Source organism: Suncus etruscus, chromosome 1 (genome assembly GCF_024139225.1).
Source record: "Suncus etruscus isolate mSunEtr1 chromosome 1, mSunEtr1.pri.cur, whole genome shotgun sequence".
In the NCBI taxonomy this organism is placed as follows: domain Eukaryota; kingdom Metazoa; phylum Chordata; class Mammalia; order Eulipotyphla; family Soricidae; genus Suncus; species Suncus etruscus.
The window spans coordinates 22,609,437-22,628,538 of record NC_064848.1 but is presented as its reverse complement, the minus strand read 5'-3'; the positions used below and the strand labels follow the sequence as shown (position 1 = coordinate 22,628,538).

Genomic DNA, 19,102 nt, shown 5'->3' with positions numbered 1-19,102 from the left:
TGTGCCCTACCCTAGGGTGTGACCTGGCATTCTGCCCCCACCCTAGGGTAGTACCTGATTCTGCTTCCACCATTGGTTGGTATCTGATCCCACCATTGGGTGGTACCTGATTCTGGTGGATAAAAACAAGAGTCTGTGGAAGGCCAGGGCTTTTTGGCTGGAATTAAAGCTGAGTCTTTGGACTTCAATCTTGTCCACCGAATAAAGCAAATATTTCAACGAGCTGACTGTCTGCGAGCTGTTTACCCACCGTTTCACCTCAGAACCGTCGGCTAGACAGGGTGGCAGACGCGTGCTCCGAGCTGGAAGGGAAAGACCTCATCCTCCATCCCTCCATCAGTCAACCTCTTCAGGGGCTGACTTGCTACAGGCAACCTCCTAGGGCCTGCACCCTTGTTCGTTCCCTTTCCAGTGAGAAGCCCTCAGAGCATGACCCCAAAGGGGTCCTCTGGTTTGCAGAGTTGCACATGAACTCAAGGTCTTCCTGCTGAGCCCTACAGGGTAGTGACTTGCCACATGTAAGATCCCAGATCTTTCTCCAAAGCAGGGCCTACAGCCACCACTCCATTGATCTCCCCTTCCCATTGCCAGCATCCCCCTAACTTGGTTTTCTGGTGACCAGCCTATGAGCACAGCTCTGTCACCCTGGGCTGGCTCTCTGGTATGGCCAGGGACCTGGGGCAGCTGATAGGGACCACAGGCACACAGACACTGGTCTGCAGTGGGCTGGACCAGATTCGAAGAAAGTGCTACCAGTGACAATCTCCTTAAGGCTTAATGTTGGGAGATGTCAATCTTGGGTCCAAGTGGGGATGGATGAAGGGATCAGAACAGAGCTGGCCTGGCCTTTTGGAAGGACAGCTTGGAATGTCCACCCTAGAAAAGGGCACCATCAACTACACCAACTGCAGAGTCTCTTTGCATATCAGTTGCTGAAATGTTAAGTTCCTGAAAGCGTCTCATGTGTCATGGGTGGGGCTTTCCAAGATTCTTTGACAAATGAAGACTGTCACCGAGCACCAAACTCTGGTTGTCCATTATGCCAATGCCTGGTGGGGCGGGGAACAGCAGCAAAATGACAGTCACAAGAACCTTGTTGCACTGGAGCTGTGGCAATGCTTAAAGGGAGGGACAAGTAGGGCCCGGAGAGATAGCACAGTGGCGTTTGCCTTGCAAGCAGCTGATCCAGGACCAAAGGTAGTTGGTTCGAATCCCGGTGTCCCATATGGTCCCCCGTGCCTGCCAGGAGCTATTTCTGAGCAGACAGCCAGGAGTAACCCTTGAGCATCGCCAGGTGTGAAACAAAAAAAAATAAATAAATAAAAAAAAAGGGAGGGACAAGTTAGTATTGCTGGCATTAGAGCAATAGCACAGTGGCAAGGCATTTGCTTTACATGCTGCTGACCCAGGATGGACTTGAGTTCGATCCCCAACATCCCATATGGTCACCCGCATCTGCCAGGAGCGATTTCTGAGCGAAGAGCCAGGAGTAACTTCTGAACGCCACTGGGTGTGCCGCAAACCCCCCCCCCCCCAAGTTAGAATTACTGACATTTCACTCAAAAAGCTGAGTTGCCATGTTGACAATCCTATGGCCAGCTGATTCAATTATAGACCATAGGGCAGTGATGGCTAACCTTTTTGAGCCTGAGTGCCCAAACTGCCGCAAAAAAAAACAACAAACAAACAAACAAAGAATTTCCTCAAAGTACCAGCATGTCAATTAAACTTTAATAACAAATTTTAGTATCTAAAAACTCTTTATAAATTTTCTAAATGTATTAATTACGGACCATCCTGTGTGCCAGCTGCAAAGCCTTCATGTGCCAAAGCTGGCATGCATGCCATAGGTTCGCCATCACGGCCATAGGGTATCCATATGAACCTCCCTTAGCAGCTAAGAGCTTATCCTCTACCTCCTAATGTCACTCCTAAGTCCCCTTCAGGATTTCCCCACCTGTCGTGTCAGATAACTAACTTCTTGGGTATCAGGAGTTCTTTCCCAGTGACCAACCTGCTGCCCTGCAGGGATGGCTGGATCTGATTCTGATGGGCTCACTGAGTCTCGTATTGTGGCCTAAGGAACACATGTGTGCGGGTCCTCCACTCCTGGAGATGAGACCCTCCTACCTGTTCCTTCTAAGATGGCATCCCTAATGGCCATTGTGGGGAGTTCAGAGGGCATGGGAGAAAGAAGTAGTGGACAGAGGGGGTCAGGTAGGTACCTGGAGCTGATGAAACTGAACAGTTATATATCCCACAGAGCCTAGAATAACCATCTGGTTCTTCAAAGAGATGTTTGCAGACTCCTATTCTAGAAGGATTCCAGAGCACGTGCATCAGAATCAGGTGGTCAAGGAGATGGGGTTCGGACATACATGTTTCTGGACTTCTCCCAGCAATCCCACCACCCCTCTCTCTGAAGTGGTCACACTCCTGCCTGATCCAAACATCCACAGACCTCAAGCATGGGCTGCCCATGGATTTCTGCAAGGACCTTTGTGAAATGTGGCAGAGGCAGAGGGATGGTGAGGTTAGTCTCACCTGTCTTGGGCCTGACAGTGGTGAGGGGGTCCAGGTAGTCTGCCAGGTCCCTGTGCTTCCGGTCGAGGGCCACCTCAAAAGCCGTCTTCTCCAGCACACTCAGGTGGTCAGGGTTGGCCCCCCTCTCCACCAGTTGCTGGGCCACGCCCAGCCTCCCTGTAAGTGCCGCCAGCATCAGCGGACTCCAGCCCACCGTCCGAGCTGCCCGGTTGGGGTCTGCACACCACTCTGTCAGCAAACGTACCACAGCCTCGTGCCCGTGCTGGGTAGCGGCCATCAGGGCCGTGATGCCCAGCAGTTCCTCCCTGCCATCTCCTGCCCCTGGCTGCTCGCTGGAGAAGTGGTGGTGATCCACAGAGGCTCCAGTTTCCAGTAGCAGCTTCACCACGCCCAGGTGACCACCACGCGAGGCCACAGTGAGCACGCTGGCCCCAAGCCGGTTTTGGGCATTGACATCAGCTCCATGATCTAAAAGCAGGTGGGCCACACTCACATGTCCATACCTACAGGGGAGACAGAGAAGTAGCAACCGTTTGGGCCAGCCGAGGAAGCAGTGTGTGAGATCTGGCTTGCTGATTATAGTTCTGAGCACTTTCTCTTCCCTATTTCTCCTCCTGTGCCCAGCACCACGGCTCTCTTTGGCCTTGAGACTTTAGGTCTCACTGCTTCTTCCATTTTCTCACCAGAGAAATAGGGAGTGGACTGTTTTTACCGAGGCTGCTAAGGATTGAAGTGAGCTTTCATGGGTACTGGGGAGATGGTTCAAAGGATGCTGTGTGTGGAAGCCACGGGTCTAATTCTCAGCACCACACAGTCCCCTCAGCACCATGGAATGACCTCCATGAACACTGAGCCAGGTGTTGACCAGAATCAGGTGTGGACTACCATCACCAACACCAAAACAACAACTAAAACAGAGTTCGGCACATAATATATAACATTTAAAAGTAGCTAGCTGCAGGAATGTCAGTTATAAGTTCTGCACCACTTTTCAGCATGCAAATGCTGCTCAGAGAAAGATCTCAGGGTGGAAAGCCAGGCCCAGAACTCCACCCCAGCACCCCGCTCTCTCCTGCAACTCTCCCCTGTCTGAGTCCCTCCTTCCTGCTCTTTAGCGGGTTGAGCTGTCTTACTGCCTAGTCTCCCAATTTCCTCATGGGCAGGACTCCTCTGTGACTCATGTCTACCCTCCCTGTCCCCAAAGAAACATACACAAGGTCTTTCTGGAAAACACACAGCCCTTCTTCCTTTGCCAGACACAGCCAGTGCTTGTCGCCATCTGCTGGCAGGAATGTCTCCTCAGCTGATGGCTGAGGCCTGACCTAAAACAGACCAGCTGGGAGAAAGCTGAGACTGGGGGAGAAAGCATGCACCCACTTTTGCCAGCTCCCCAGCTCTCTAACATCTGGAGAGAACAGATGCCTCTTTCCAGCAAGAGCTGTGTGTTCTTACACAGCTGGCACTCAGGTCCTGTGTACAGGCACTCTGGGCAGTGAGTCCCAGCTGAAAGGAGCTGGACTCAGAAAAGAATGTCTAGGGGGCTGGGTGGTGTCAGGCTCTACCACAGCAGGACAGCTAGCTGCAGGACCAGGATGACTTTCTTTTTTTTTTTGGTTTTTGGTGCTTAGGGGTTTCTCCTGGCTCTCCGCTCAGAAATCACTCCTGGGGCCCAGAGAGATAGCACAGCGGTGTTTGCCTTGCAAACAGCCGATCCAGGACCAAAGGTGGTTGGTTCGAATCCCAGTGTCCCATATGGTCCCCTGTGCCTGCCAGGAGCTATTTCTGAGCAGACAGCCAGGAGTAACCCCTGAGCACCGTCGGGTGTGGCCCAAAAACAAAAAAACAAAAAACAAACAAACAAACAAACAAAAACAAAAAAAAAAAGAAAGAAATCGCTCCTGGCAGGCTCAGAGGACCATATGGGATTCTGGGATTCGAACCACCTTCCTTCTGCATGCAAGGCAAATGCGCTACCTCCATGCTATCTCTCCGGTCCCTAGGATGACTTTCTGAGTCTCTGAATCTGACTGTCCTCTAAGCTGTGGCGCAACTCCAAGCTGCTGAACTCACAAAAAGTTCTGGGAAGTGGGAACTAGTGGTAGGAGGAGATGCTATGAATACTACCTGCCCTCCCCTCCCAGGAGGGGACAGACCTTACTGGTCTCCAGGACTGGAGAGTAAAGCTGATGACAACTCACAAGAAGGTGATGACCTGTCTCCCCATCACGGCCCTGGCTTCCTCTTGCCCACTCTCCTCAATATGAATGTCAGGTCACACTCTCCTTAGCCCACAGCCTCTCTCCCCACCCTCCCTTTTAACATATTGCACTTTCCCACAGTTCCCTCAAGTTTACCTATATTCGCTAGCTGCTGCACCCCTGCCCTTTTCACTCGACTCTGCCACAGGACGCATCACATCTCCTCCGGCACTCAGCCCATCCTTCCTGTTGTCCCACCTCACAGTTTGGACCTGGCCTTGGAGTCACTTCCAGTCCCCTCCCTTGACACCCACAGCCCTATCCTCACATCTCACCATGAGGCCTGAGCTTGTCACCGTTTCCCCTCTTGAGCCAGGACAGCACTGGCTGACCTAGAGAAGCACTGGCTATGAGCTATCAAAGGGAGCATAAAGCCCAGTCAAGCGGAGTGAACATCCAGCAGTAACTGAAGAGCAGGTATAATGGTCCTGTATCCCACCATGCTAACACGATGCTGTCAGCATCACAGTTGTAAGGAAACCTAAACCAAGGCCCAGAACAGCCTGTGTCACAGACATCCACCACGGGGGAAAAAAGAAACTGCCTCCAGATTCGTGGGAAGTGTAAGAGGTCATTTATTGAGGCTGAAAGTATAAGAAAAAAAGTGTTGAGGGATGAAACAATAGTATAGTGAGTAGGGTATTTGCCTTATATATATAGCATCAATTCCCAGCATCCTATGTGGTCCTCAAAGAAGTACCAGGAGTGGGCCCGGAGAGATAGCACAGCGGTGTTTGCCTTGCAAGCAGCCGATCCAGGACCAAAGGTGGTTGGTTCAAATCCCGGTGACCCATATGGTCCCCCGTGCCCTGCCAGGAGCTATTTCTGAGCAGACAGCCAGGAGTAACCCCTGAGCACCGCTGGGTGTGGCCCAAAAGCCAAAATAAATAAATAAATAAATAAATAAATAAATAAATAAAATAAAATAAAATAAATTAAAAAAATAAAAGAAGTACCAGGAGTGATTCCTGAGTGGGGCCAGGAGAAAGCTCTATGTACCATCACATGTGATCCCAAAACAAACAAAAATGTTGAGGGAGACTGAAATGACTCTGCAGAGGCTGAGTTTCTTTTTTTTTTTTTTTTTTTTTTGAAGGGAGGAGAGGGTCACACCTGGCAGTGCTCAGGGGTTACTACTAGCTCTATGCTCAGAAATCGCTCCTGATAAGCTCAGGGGACCATATGGGATCCAGGGATTTGAACCACCGTCCTTCTGCATGCAAGGCAAATGCCTTACCTCCATGCTATCTCTCCGGCCCCAAGAGGCTGAGTTTCTAATAGGTAATTACTGGAGTGGGATGGTGGAGCTTCCTATACAGCTCCCAGGATCACCAATTAATTCCGTAGTTCACACCTGTGCTTGAAGACACGCCCAGCCAAGCAGCAATGCTATGGGGCAGAAGAGGAAGTGAAGGAAAAGAGGCCAAGGGTAAACTTAGATTCAAAGAAAAGGTCACCAACCTTCCCCATGGGCCCTTGGCAAAGTTGAAAAGGAACTTCCAGGTGGGGGTGGGTGGGGAAAGGTTCCACCTGCAAGGATGTGCTGCCCCGTTCCATCTGCTGGAGGATGGGGAGACAGTGTGTGGACCTAATTCTGCCACTTACTAGCTGTGAGTCCTGGGACAAGTTACTTAACTTCTCTGAACCTCACTTCAACTGGTCAAATGGGGCTTGCAAGAGTACCAGCTTCCTAAGGCTATTTTCTGGGTATTTGAGACTTGGAGGCCACACTGACAATGCTGAGGGGTTATTCCTGGCTTTAAACTCAGAAATTATTCCTGGTAGGACTCTAGGACCATATGGGATACTGGAGATCGAGCCCGAGTTGATCAAGTGCAAATATCCTCCCCGCTGTACTACTGCTGCAGCTCCAACTTCCTAAGGCTTTAGGTGAACTGAAGGTTCATTCATTGAAAATACAGAGTACAGGGGCCGGAGAGATAGCATGGAGGTAAGGCGTTTGCCTTTCATGCAGGAGGTCATCGGTTCAAATCCCGGCGTCCCATATGGTCCCCTGTGCCTGCCAGGAGCAATTTCTGAGCATGGAACCAGGAGTAACCCCTGAGCAATGCCGGGTGTGACCCAAAAACCACAAAAAAAAAAAAAGAAAGAAAATACAGAGTACAGGGCCAGAGAGATAGCATGGAGGTATGGCATTTGCCTTTTATGCAGAAGGCAGTGATTCGAATCCCAGCATCCCATATCGTCCCCCGAGTCTGCCAGGAGCGATTTCTGAGCATAGAGCCAGGAGTAACCCCTGAGTGTTGCCAGTTGTGACCCAAAAACCAAAAAAAAAAAAAAAGAAAGAAAGAAAATACAGAGTACAGGGGCTAGAGCGGTGGTGTAAGCAGTAAGGAGTCTGCCTTGCCCACGCTAGTCTAGGACGAACAGCGGTTCAATCCTCCAGTGTCACTTATGGTTCTCCCAGCAGGAGCGATTTCTAAGTGCCTAGCCAGGAATAACCCCGAGCATCACTGGGTGTGGCCCAAAAATCCAAAAAAAAACCCAAAACAACCTATTTTTCATATACTACAAAACCCAAACCAAAAAAAAAAAGTACAGAGTACAGTGTGATTAATAAGGTAATTCTCTTAAGAATAAAGGAAGCTTGGGGCCGGAGAAATAGCACAGAGGTAGGGCATTTGCCTTGCATGCAGCCGATCCAGGACAGATGGTGGTTCGAATCCTGGCATCCCATTATGGTCTCCTAAGCCTGCCAGGGGTGATTCCTGAGCACAGAACCAAGAGTAATTCTGAGCATGGCCAGGTGTGACCCAAAACCAAAACCAAACAAACAAACAAAAAGAAAGCCTGTGTGGGTACTAAAAGGCCTGCAATAGACAAGCAGTACAGGGCCAGCACTCAGGCATGGAGCCCAGAAGTTGGGTCGATGTGTATTTCCATAGGTCCTGTGCTGTAGGAGGGCACTGCTAGATGGGGACTTGTGTGGGCTCAGGCAGGGCATACTCTGCAGTGGGACCTGTCACCTGCAGCCATGTTTGGCTGTCCTTATCTGAGAAACAGACAGACCAAACCACCCACAGTTCATTACAATTCAACCCATAGCAAGAACAGGCAAGAATCAGAGCAGCTGAATGTGACCCAATAGGAACAAAACTGCTGCCCACATGCACATAGTCAGGGGCTGTCAGGCAGAAAGCAGCAACTATATGGCCAGGTCCTGTCTGGCTTAACTAGAAGGCAAGACTCAATTCTCATCTTTTTATGGGAACCATTATCGCTAACCACATTTTCAAAGGAATAAAAGAGAGCATGGCTGACACCCCTAAAGGCAGAGGAGTAAAGAAGAACGTGATAAACCCAGAGCCTCTCCATTAGAAAATGACAGACAACCTGAACCACACAAGCCAGACTGTAGAGAAAGGGGAATCAATCACTAAATGAGGTATGAATGCAGTTTACCTTGCACCTCAGTCTCCTGTGCTATCAAAACAGAAATCAATAAACCAACAGGAGGAAGCTAAGCAGCCACAACTTCCCCAGAGGACTCACTGGACTCTCTGTGCCAGGCAGGAACTCAGAGGTCATGCCGCTCCTGAACTTTCCCTGTGGAAAATCTCTAGGTGTCTTTGCTGGCCCTAGCTGGGCTCCAGAATCACCATCCTGGAGAAGAGATTTGGGAAACTGCTCTCGAAAAGTATTCAGGGATGCTGAATGCCAGGCTTGGGTACCACTGAGGTTAGCATCAGCTCTACTGTGGGATGCTGTAGGCCAGGGGTCTCAAACTCTAGGCCCGCGGGCCGTTTGCGGCCCTCAGTACAACATTTTGTGGCCCGTGGCCAGCCTTCAAATATCTCAGTATTCGCGATTATTCGCTTACCGAACAATCGCAATAAAAATCGCATTAGTAAGAAAAAAATTGCATTAAACATTCGCATACCCTGAGCAGTTCCGTTCGGGGTATGCAAATGTTTAATGCGTTTTTTTGCAATTTTTTTCTTACTAATGCGATTTTTTATTGTGAATATTTGGTAAGTGAAATCCCTTATGTGGCCCTGCCTCACCCCGACTTTGCCTCCTGCGGCCCCCAGGTAAATTGAGTTTGAGACCCCTGCTGTAGGCCTTCCCAGTGCCAAAAGACATGGATAGGAGGGAGAGTGTGGCAGGTTTCCAGATGCAGCAGAGCAGATGGGGGAAAAGACGGGGCACCAGAAGCAGAGGAAGAGGGGCTTCCCCTGTGTGATGACAGTAGGGATTCAGTCCCCAAACCTGCTCTGACTGTACACTCATGAGAACATTCTTTACCTCGAAGTCTCTTTGTAAAGTGTCAAAGAGCAAATATGTGACAAATATCCTTATCTATTCAATATTTTGTTTGTTTCTTTTTGTTTTTCTCTTTTTTTGGGGGCCACATCCAGTGATGCTCAGGGGTTACTCCTGGCTATGCACTCAGAAATCATTCCTGGCTTGAGGGACCATATGGGACGCTGGAGGATCCAACAGCAGTCTGTTCTAGATTAGCACATGTGGGCACTACACCACTGCTCTGGTCCCATTTATTTGTTTCTTTTGGGCCACATCTGGTGATGCTCATTAGTTAGTTATTCCTCGCTCTACACTCAGGAATTATTCCTTAAAAAAAAAAAAAAGGAATCAGGGGCCGGAGCGGTGGTGCTAGAGGTAAGGCGTCTTGCAAGCGCTAGCCTAGGACCGACTGCGGTTCGATTCCCTGGCGTCCCATATGGTCCCCCCAAGCCAGGAGCGATTTCTGAGCACTTAGCCATGAGTAACCCCTGAATATCAACAGGTATGGACCAAAAACAAATACAAAACAAAAAAAGGAATCATTCCTAGTGGGCTCAGGAACAATTTGGGATGCTGAGGATCCAACCAGCTTGGTCGCATGCAAAGCAAGCACCCTACCTGCTAAACCAGGGGTCTCAAACTCGCGACCCGCAGGACGTTTGCAGCCCTTCGTACAACATTTTGTGGCCCTGCCCTAGAGGAATCTTTTTTTTTTGTTTTGTTTTGTTTTGTTTTAGTTGTTTGGGTCACACACCCCCAATGTTCAAGGCTGACTTTACACTCAAGGATCACCCCAACTTTGCCTCCTGCAGCCCCCAGGTAAATTGAGTTTGAGACCCCTGACTATAGCTCTGGCCCATATTTTTTTTTTCTTTGAGAGCTACACCCTTTAGTGCTCATGGAATTCTCTGGCATTGTACTTAGGAGTGACCCTTGGCAGGAATATATACCAAGTATATAGGGGGGACAAACATGCAAGGCTAGTGCCTTACTCCTTGTACTATCTCTCCAGCCCTAAATGTCCCCTTTCTTAAATGTGCAGGATTTACAAAGGCCTGAGGTGAGAGCTGGACAGCAGCAAGAAGAGTTGCTTCCAGAAGAGCCCTGACAAACAAATACTCACCAGGGACCCCACAGAAGCTCCCATGAGAGGAGCCATCACAGGAGAGGTACAATCTCATAGTTAACTCCTGGACACACTGGAAAGTCCCAGAAAATGGAGGAAAGGTACACTGGCGTGCACCCTGGCAGAGACACATGAACACACAGGCAGACAGAGGCCAAGCACAGTGCACATGCCAGGGCTGAGGCCTTGTCTACAAATTCATAATCAGGCAGAAAGGACAGACCTACTAAGGGCTGGGTAGAATTTGGAGGAATGCCCCATTGTTGGTACAGTCCAAAAACCAAGACACAGAGTTCCTACAGGCTGGGGATGGCAACATGGATTTGTAGACTTGTAAATCCCCAACACTGGGGAGATGTCTCAAAGAATACAATTGTAAGCATCACATACAGCAGCCCTACGTTTGGTCCCCAGCAGCACATGATCTCCCAAGCACTGAGTCAGTGGACACCACTGGTATATGGTCTACATATTTGGTGGGGGAATCACACCTGTATGTGCTCACAGAAAACTCCTGAACTGGGCCCGGCAGAACATATGAAGAACAAGGGATCCAATCTAGATCCATTACAAGCACCTTACCCTTTATACTATTTCTCTGGCCCATATATATACATATACATATATGTATATATATACACATTTGTTTTTTTTTTGTCTTGGGGCCACACCTGGAGGCACTCAGGGGTTACTTCTGGCTCTGTGCTCAGAAATTGCTCCTGGCAGGCTCGGGGGACCATATGGAATGCTGGCATTCGAACTGATGTCTATCCCATGTTGGGTGCATGCAAGGCAAATGCCCTGTTGCTGTGCTATCGCTCCGGCTCCCTGTTTTGTTTTTTTTTCTTTAAGCCCAAAGGGTGAACAATTTGAGGTGGGGTGGGGTACATCAGTGATGATCAAGGCTAATCCTGGCTCTGTACTCAGGAATCACTCCTGGCAGGCTCATGGGACCATATGGGATGCCAGTAATTGAACCTGGTTTGGCTACATGCAAGTAATTCATCCTACCTGTTATATTATCACTCCAGCTCCAGGCTGGGGAATATTTATGAATATCACACTAGTTTCTGCATGCCAGAATATCACACATCCGTTGAAGACAGTGTATTTAAAAATAATGCAGATTAAGTTTTGCTAATTAGATGAGAATTTCTGTATACTGCTCTGGAAGGAACTGGGATATAAAAAAAATCAGGTCACAATTAAAAGTTTATGTGTAGGGGCCAGAGCAATAGCACAGGGTTCTTGCCTTGTGGGTTCAATCCCCAGCATCCCATATGGTCCCCTGAAGTGACTCCTGAGCTCAGAGCCAAGAGTAACCCCTGAGTACCATAAGGTGTGGCTCCCAAACAAAGAGTTTATGTGTAAGAACATGGGGTTTCAATGCCTGTTTATAAGAGGACCACTTAAACTTTTTCCATTCACCAACCCTTTTTGCCAGAGTAATGCAATCCAGGCATATGCTGCCGGAAACACTTCTGCTTCAACATGAGGCTGGTTTTGAATTGATTTCTAGTTATTGCAGGTCCAGAAACCTTTGATTGTTGCCAACTTGTTCTCACTCCTGTTATACATCCCACAGTTTAAGAAGCCAGGTTTTAGAAAAAACAAACAACTAGCTCACTCTATGGTGAAAAAAAAAACAAAAACAAATAAACAAACAAAAAAACACTGCATTACTGCATTACACACTCAAACTCCAGAAATAACAAATCACAGCCATCCTGAGGTATAATTTCCCACCCAACAGACACTAGAGTCCCAAAGCCTGATGACATCCTCCTTCAGCAAGGCAGTGGGAAAAACAGCAACATACAAAAACTGCCAGAGTCACAGTTCTTCTCACTTACCCTCTCTCCCAGAGGTTCTTGGAAACTAGAACTTTGGCAGAAATGAAGCATAAGATCAGGATCTACCGCAAAGAAAGAATTAAGATTGTCACGTATAAAAAAAAAAAAAAAAAAAAAAGATTGCCACGTATGCTGACTCAGATGGGAGCAGGATGCTAAACTCTCCAGGTGGCCTGTGTAACTACAGAACTCTTTAAATGGGAAAAAAGTTGGAATAATGGATGGCAGGAGACAAGCAAGGGTGAAGGGACAGCATCACTGCTGACACAGGGCTAAGTTTCTTTGGTCGCTACAGAAAACTAAGATACCAGGATAAAGAACATCTTACAACATCCTTCAACATCACAAGTGGGGGGCCGGAGAGATAGCACAGCGGTGTTGCCTTGCAAACAGCCGATCCAGGACCTAAGGTAGTTGGTTCGAATCCTGGCGTCCCATGTGGTCCCCCATACCTGCCAGGAGCTATTTCTGAGCAGATAGCCAGGAGTAACCCCTGAGCACAGCCCTGTGTGGCCCAAAAACAAACAAACAAAAAATCACAAGTGGATTTTTATTCCCTCGTTGGAGAATCACTGCCTGAAGTGGAGGGGTGCGAGGACCTTAAGCAGAGGGCAGAGAAGGGAGAGAGGCCACATTCCAGAGTTCCTTTACATCAGGGCTCTGCTCATTCTAGTCCCCCGTACATCTAAGTACATGCATCCCCATCTCATCTTTGCCGTTTCACCGGCAGTGATTGTCCCACCTCTGCTCTGGGCCAGGTTTCTGTCACTCCTCACTCCTTCCACCCAGTCTCACAAGCACTGCAGGAAAAACCATCTTTGCCCTAGCACCTTACTTTTTAGTTCTGACCCTGCGGCTTGCGGCTTGCCTCTCCTCCTCCTCCTGCTGCTCCTCCCAGTCCTCTCCCAGGTCTATCTTGGCATCTAGAAAGAACCACCATCCTGTTTTGGGTTACTTTGCTGGGGCCTCTCTCAGGGACCTGGTTCCCACCTCCTATTACTGACATCGTGTGTGTGTGTGTGTGTGTGTGTGTGTGTGTGTGTGTGTGTGTGTATTTGATTCAAATGATCTTTCTAATCAGAAACTTCCCGCCGCGTGTGTGTGTGTGTGTGTGTGTGTATTTGATTCAAATGATCTTTCTTATCAGAAACTTCCCGCCTCCAATTACTGACACTCCGTGTGTGTGTGTGTGTGTGTGTGTGTGTGTGTGTGTGTGTGTGTGTGTGTATGTCTCGATTTGATTCAAATGATCTTTCTTAGAGGGCGAGAGAGAGCAAGAGAGACAAATGGGGGGGAAGAGAGAGAGAGAGAGAGAGAGAGAGAGAGAGAGAGAGAGAGAGAGAGAGAGAGAGAGAGAGAGAGAGAGAGAGAGAGAGAGAGCTCTCAAACTCACTTTCCTCACAGGCCTGCGGCAGTGACTGGCCTGTCCACTACTACTAGCATGTCGGCTGCTCCCTAAGAAGACTTTTCCAAACTGCCAGCTAGGGTGCAAAGGTCTTAGGAAAATCCTTGTTGCAAGAGGCAAGGGCAACCAACCCCACCGAGATGTCCCCATGGCTGATTCTTCTATCCCACGGTGCTAAACCCTGTTTCGAAAGTTTCTAAAAGTCTCCTTTTCTGCAGTTTGATCCCGCTTCCCAGGAGGCCCCAAAGGTTCCAGTCCAACGCTTTGCAAGGAGTCCTTGACTCTTTACCTCCCGGGATGCAGCAGCCAAGCCCCTGCCCTGGACCCTGGACCCTGGACCCTCACCTGGCCGCCTGCATGAGCGCGCTCCAGCCGTAGTGGTTGCGGCTGTTGACCGAGGCGCCCCGGCGCAGCAAGAAGCGCACCAGCGGCTCGTGGCCCCCGGCCGCGGCGAACTGCAGGCCCGTGTTGCCCGCCTCGTCCGAGCTATCCACGGGCACCGGCGCCCCGGCCGCCTCGGCCCCGCCGGGCTCCGCACCCGTCTCGGGCTCCGCGCCGCGCTCCGCCGGGGCCGGCGCCCCCGGGTCCAGCAGCCGCCGAGCCGTCTCCGTGTCGCCCTGGTCGCAGGCGCGCAGCAGCAGCTGCAAGGCCGGGGCCAGCCCGCCCTCGCCCATCGCGGTGCCCGGGCCGCAGCCCCAAGCCGGGTCGGGCCCGCCGGCCGGGCCGGCTCCGTCCCCGTCCCCACCTCCCCGGAGCTCGCGCGCCGGCGTCCCCTATCGCCGGCCCGAGCGTTTGCAGGGTGTCCGGCCGTGCGCCACGGCCTAGTCGGGGCCGCGCGCCACTGCTCTAGTTGGCCGGTTCGGGGACTAGAGCCAACACGGGGGACCTGAGCTTGGGAAACCCCGCCACGGCTACGCAGAGACTTTCCCAGGCTTTTGGGGATGTGCCCTTGCCCCACTTAGTCCTGGAAGTTTCCTGTGCTGAGGTTAAGAATGGCTGCCCAGGGGCCGGAGAGATAGCATGGAGGTAAGGCGTTTGCCTTTCATGCAGGAGGTCATTGGTTCGAATCCCGGTGCCCCATATGGTCCCCCGTGCCTGTCAGGAGCAATTTCTGAGCCTGGAGCCAGGAATAACCCCTGAGCACTGCCGGGTGTGACCCAAAAAACAAAAACAAAACAAAACAAAAAAAAAAAAAAGAATGGCTGCCCAGTTCATTCCACACAGGTCCCCCCCCCCCCCAAATCTGTTCTAGGTGTCTGGGCTGCAAAAGGCGCCTCCAGCAGCATCTTGAAATCTGCACAGTCTGGGGCTTAGTTACAAATACACATTTTTTTGGTTTTGTTTGTTTGGAGCCACACTTGGGGAACCCTTAGTTAGTAGGCCCCCCAAATCTGCTCTAAGTGTCTAGGCTGCAAAGGATGCCTTCAGCAGCATCTTGAATCTGCACAGTCTGGGTCTTAATTACAAATACACATTTTTTTTGGTTCTGTTTGTTTTGGGGCCACACCCTGTGATGCTCAGGGGTTACTCCTGGCTATGAGCTGAGAAATTGCTCCTGACTTGGGGGACCATATGGGACGCCGGGGGATCGAACCCAGGTCCGTTCTAGGTTAGCGCATAGCAGGGCAAACACTCTACTGCTTGCACCACCGCTCCGGCCCCTAAATACACACCAAACCTACTAAAGCAGAAACCTGAGTGGAGAATCGTCCCATTGTTATAACAAGGCTTCCAAGAGGTTTTTTTAGGCAGGATCAGTCAAATCTGAGTTACAAACTGTCCTGTCTGCTAGTCCACAAGACAGTCCAGAATCCAGATGAACACTCCTTATTTACAGAGGAAGCAGCTGAGGCTTAATGGAAGTTACCTCTTCCTAAGGCCACGCATCATAACTATCCCTCAGGCTGGTTCCAACTGGGGTCGAAGTCTTGCGATTCCTAGTCCAAACCTCTGCCTAGTCTCCACCCATGTTTGCTGAGCGTCTACTATGCTCCACCAACAGGTAGTGCTCTGGTGCTGTGGAAGGAGCAAGCAGCCAATAAAAATCCTGATGGTGGAAAGAGGCAGGCTTTAAATGCCTTAGCAAGTAAGTAATTTGTATGGCAAATGGTGAGCAGTGCTCTTAAGCCAATTAAAATAAATCTGACAGAGTGAGATGCTATTTTATTTTATTTATTTACTTATTTTTTTGGATTTTTGGGCCACACCCCTTGACACTGAGGAGTTACTCCGGGCTATGCGCTCAGAAATTGCTCCGGGCTTGGAAGACCATATGGAGCGCTGGGGATCGAACTGCTGTCCGTCCTGGGTCAGCTGCATGCAAGGCAAATGCTCCACCGCTGTGCCATCCCTTCGGCCCCATGAGATGCTATTTTAAATCAGAGTAGAGAAGAGACACTGAGAATGTGACTTTTGCACAGAGTGGCGAGGAAACCCCAATCATACACACATCTGGAGAAAGAACAGCCCCTGCAGAAGGAAAGAGCAGGGGACACCTACTCTGTAATATTATGAACTGTCTGATCTAGGGAGGATGGACTTCCATAGACCATGCAATAGCAGTCCCCAAACCTAGCAAACAGCTAGCAATTCTGTCCATGTGCAGTGATGACTGTTGAATGACTATGTCCCTCAAATATGTAGGAATTTGATAAATAACTAACTTGATGAGCATATGAGGAAGGAAGAGAGGCTTGGTGTTGCAGATCCAAGAAGGCAGTGAGTGCCCTTAGATCTGTACTTGTTAGGCTAGAGGGAAAGGTCTTCAAGCAAAGTGGGAAGATGCCACAAAGTTTTGAGAGCACACAGGCCTCAAAGAGCTGGGAGGGAAGATGAAGGCTGTTGGACTTTTTTTTTTTTGGAGGGGGGGGGCATACCCGGTGATGCTCAGGGGTTACTCCTGGCTCTGCGCTCAGAAATCACTCCTGGCAGGCACGAAAGACCATGTGGGATGCTGGGATTCGAACCACCAACAGGCAAACACGTCATATCATTGTGCTATCTCTCTGGCCCCAGCTGTTGGACTTATTCTGGGAATAAAGGGGAGCCATGGATAATGTTTGAGCAGTGAATGACAAGTGCCTATTGGCAAACTATTTGGTTCAGTGGTTAGAGTGAATCAAACCTCACTCTTGGATTTTCCAGTAAAGAACTAGGAGCGAGGCCTATCTGCCAAGATAGGATGTTGGAGACTCCTGCCCAAGAATGAGGTACTTGCACTAGCAAACAAACAATGAAGAGAAAGAAACAGATATATATATATATATGTATATATATGTATATGTATATGTATATATATGTATATGTATATATATATGTATATATACGTATACGTACACATATGCACATACACACCATCACTCCTTTTGGTTAGATTTGTTTTGATATGGTTCTCTCTTGCAACACAAACCTAAACAAATGCATATTTTTCTTTTTAAATACTGTGCATATGTTTCTGAATTTTCTTGTTCTTTTTTCTTACTCAGCCAATGGCTTGGGCATCTTTCCAGGTAGGTGAATATAGCTCCACTGGCTCATGTAACACCATTAAGCAGATCATTTAGTCATGTTTTAATGCTGCAATTAGTTTGGTTTCACTCTCTTGCTATTATAAAAAGTCTTGTGTTGATGGAGAAAATGAAAAATATGCTGATTACAGAAGTATGAAAAGGAGTTACTGGGGGCCATCATAATAGGGTCCATGGCCTAAACAAGAGGCAGTTTATTGCCTTTCTTATGTAAGAAAGAAAAAGGAAGGGACCGGAGAGATAGCATAGGGTATTTGATACTGATAGCAGTAGGGCATTTGCCTTGCATGCAGCTGATCCAGGACAGACTGGGTTCTATTCCCAGCATCCCATATGGTCCTCTGAGCCAGGAGCAGTTTCTAAGCACATAGCCAGGAGTAACTCCTGAGTACCACCAGGTGTGACCCAAAAAAGCAAACACCAAAAAAAAAAAAATGAAGGAAAGAAAGAAAAGAAAGAAAGAAAGAAAGAAAGAAAGAAAGAAAGAAAGAAAGAAAGAAAGAAAGAAAGAGAGAGAGAGAGAGAGAGAGAGAGAGGAAGGAAGGAAGGAAGGAAGGAAGGAAGGAAGGAAGGAAGGAAGGAAGGAAGGAAGGAAGGAAGGAAGGAAGGAAGGAAGGAAGGAAGGAAGGAAGGAAAGAAGGAAGGAAGGAAGGAAGGAAGGAAGGAAGGAAGGAAGGAAGGAAGGAAGGAAGGAAGGAAGGAAGGAAGAAAGGAAGGAAGGAAGAAGAAAGGAAGGAAGGAAGGGAAAGAGGGAGGGAGGGAGGAAGGAAGGAAGGAAGGAAGGAAGGAAGGAAGGAAGGAAGAAAAAGAAAGAAAAAAGAAAGGAAAAGAAAGAAAAAGAAAAATGGAGGGCCCGGAGAAATAGCACAGCGGCGTTTGCCTTGCAAGCAGCTGATCCAAGACCAAAGGTGGTTGGTTCGAATCCCGGTGTCCCATATGGTCCCCCGTGCCTGCCAGGAGCTATTTCTGAGCAGACAGCCAGGAGTAACCCCTGAGCACAGCCGGTGTGGCCCAAAAACAAACAAACAACAACAAAAAAAATCTCTCCATTAAAAAGGGGACATAGCCAGCACCACCTCCCACACAGCACCCCTGAAAAGAGTAGTATTCCCAATAGAAACACAGAGCTCTGACCTCTGAACCATCCTTCTGCCTTCTTTGGTCAATGCTGCAGTGAATCCTTCTGCTGATCTTATCCTCACAGTCAGTCTCCCAGATTTGAGCAAGGAAGGAGATAATCGGGGCAAAGAAAGACTTGCTGCTCCAAATACGTTTTGGGATTGGATCATCCCAGGGAGATAGGTAAAGATAAAGCAGCTGGGCCTGTAACTCAGGTACACTCTGTCTCTGAAACCTGGACCATGCACATCAGTGTCCATAAAAGTCATATGTAAGTGTCCCTAGAGACTTGCTATTTAGGAGTCGTCTTCCAAAATTTGTTTTCCTTGATCTCCATATTGCTCTGGGTCCTCTGAGGATCAGGTTTCAAGTTGGTTTTGTTTGTTGGAGGAATACTGTATAGGTCAAAGGGAGAAAAAAAAAAAAAAAGAGGGAACTGAAAGGAAAAGAGACCCTGATACATGCCCTGGAAGGAAGGATGAAAAGAAGGGGGCAGGGTAGAAAGAGCTTTAATCTGCCATTCTGGGAAAGGTTTGCTGAAAATCAAGCAGAGTTATTTTTGTTGTTGGTGATGGTTTTCGTTTGTTTGTTTTTGGGTCACACCGGTAGCCCTCAGGGGTTACTCCTGGCAGGATTGGGGACCATATGGGGTGCCGGGGATTGAACCTGGATCAACTGCATGCAAGGCAAACGCCCTACTGGTATGCTATCACTCCAGCCCCCAAACAGAGTTCTTGATCAAAGGTATCCTGTACCACATAGAAAGGCTGGGTTGAGGGGCCGAGAGATAGCATGGAGATAGGGTGTTTGCCTTGCATGCAGAAGGATGGTGGTTTGAATTCCCGGTATCCCTTATGGTCCCCCGAGCCTGCCAGGAGCAATTACTGATCATAGAGCCAGGAGTGACCCTAGAGCGCTACCGGGTGTGACCCAAAAAAACTAAAAATAAAATAAAATTTAAAAAAGGTTGGGTTAATGGGACTGAAGCAATAGTATAGATGGTT

General features: G+C 49.0%; 1 protein-coding gene across 1 annotated transcript in view; it reads right to left on the bottom strand.

Moving 5' to 3' along the window:
- Positions 1 to 14,126, bottom strand: part of ANKS6 (ankyrin repeat and sterile alpha motif domain containing 6) — a 54,264-nt gene extending 40,138 nt beyond the window's left edge. The window contains exons 1-2 of the mRNA XM_049784139.1: positions 13,798 to 14,126; positions 2,545 to 3,047 (exon numbers count right to left, since the gene is read on the bottom strand). Of these exons, the coding sequence (XP_049640096.1) occupies positions 2,545 to 3,047; positions 13,798 to 14,126 (832 nt within the window). The remainder of the gene's footprint in view (positions 1 to 2,544; positions 3,048 to 13,797) is intronic.
- Between the last annotated feature and the right edge of the window lie 4,976 nt (positions 14,127 to 19,102).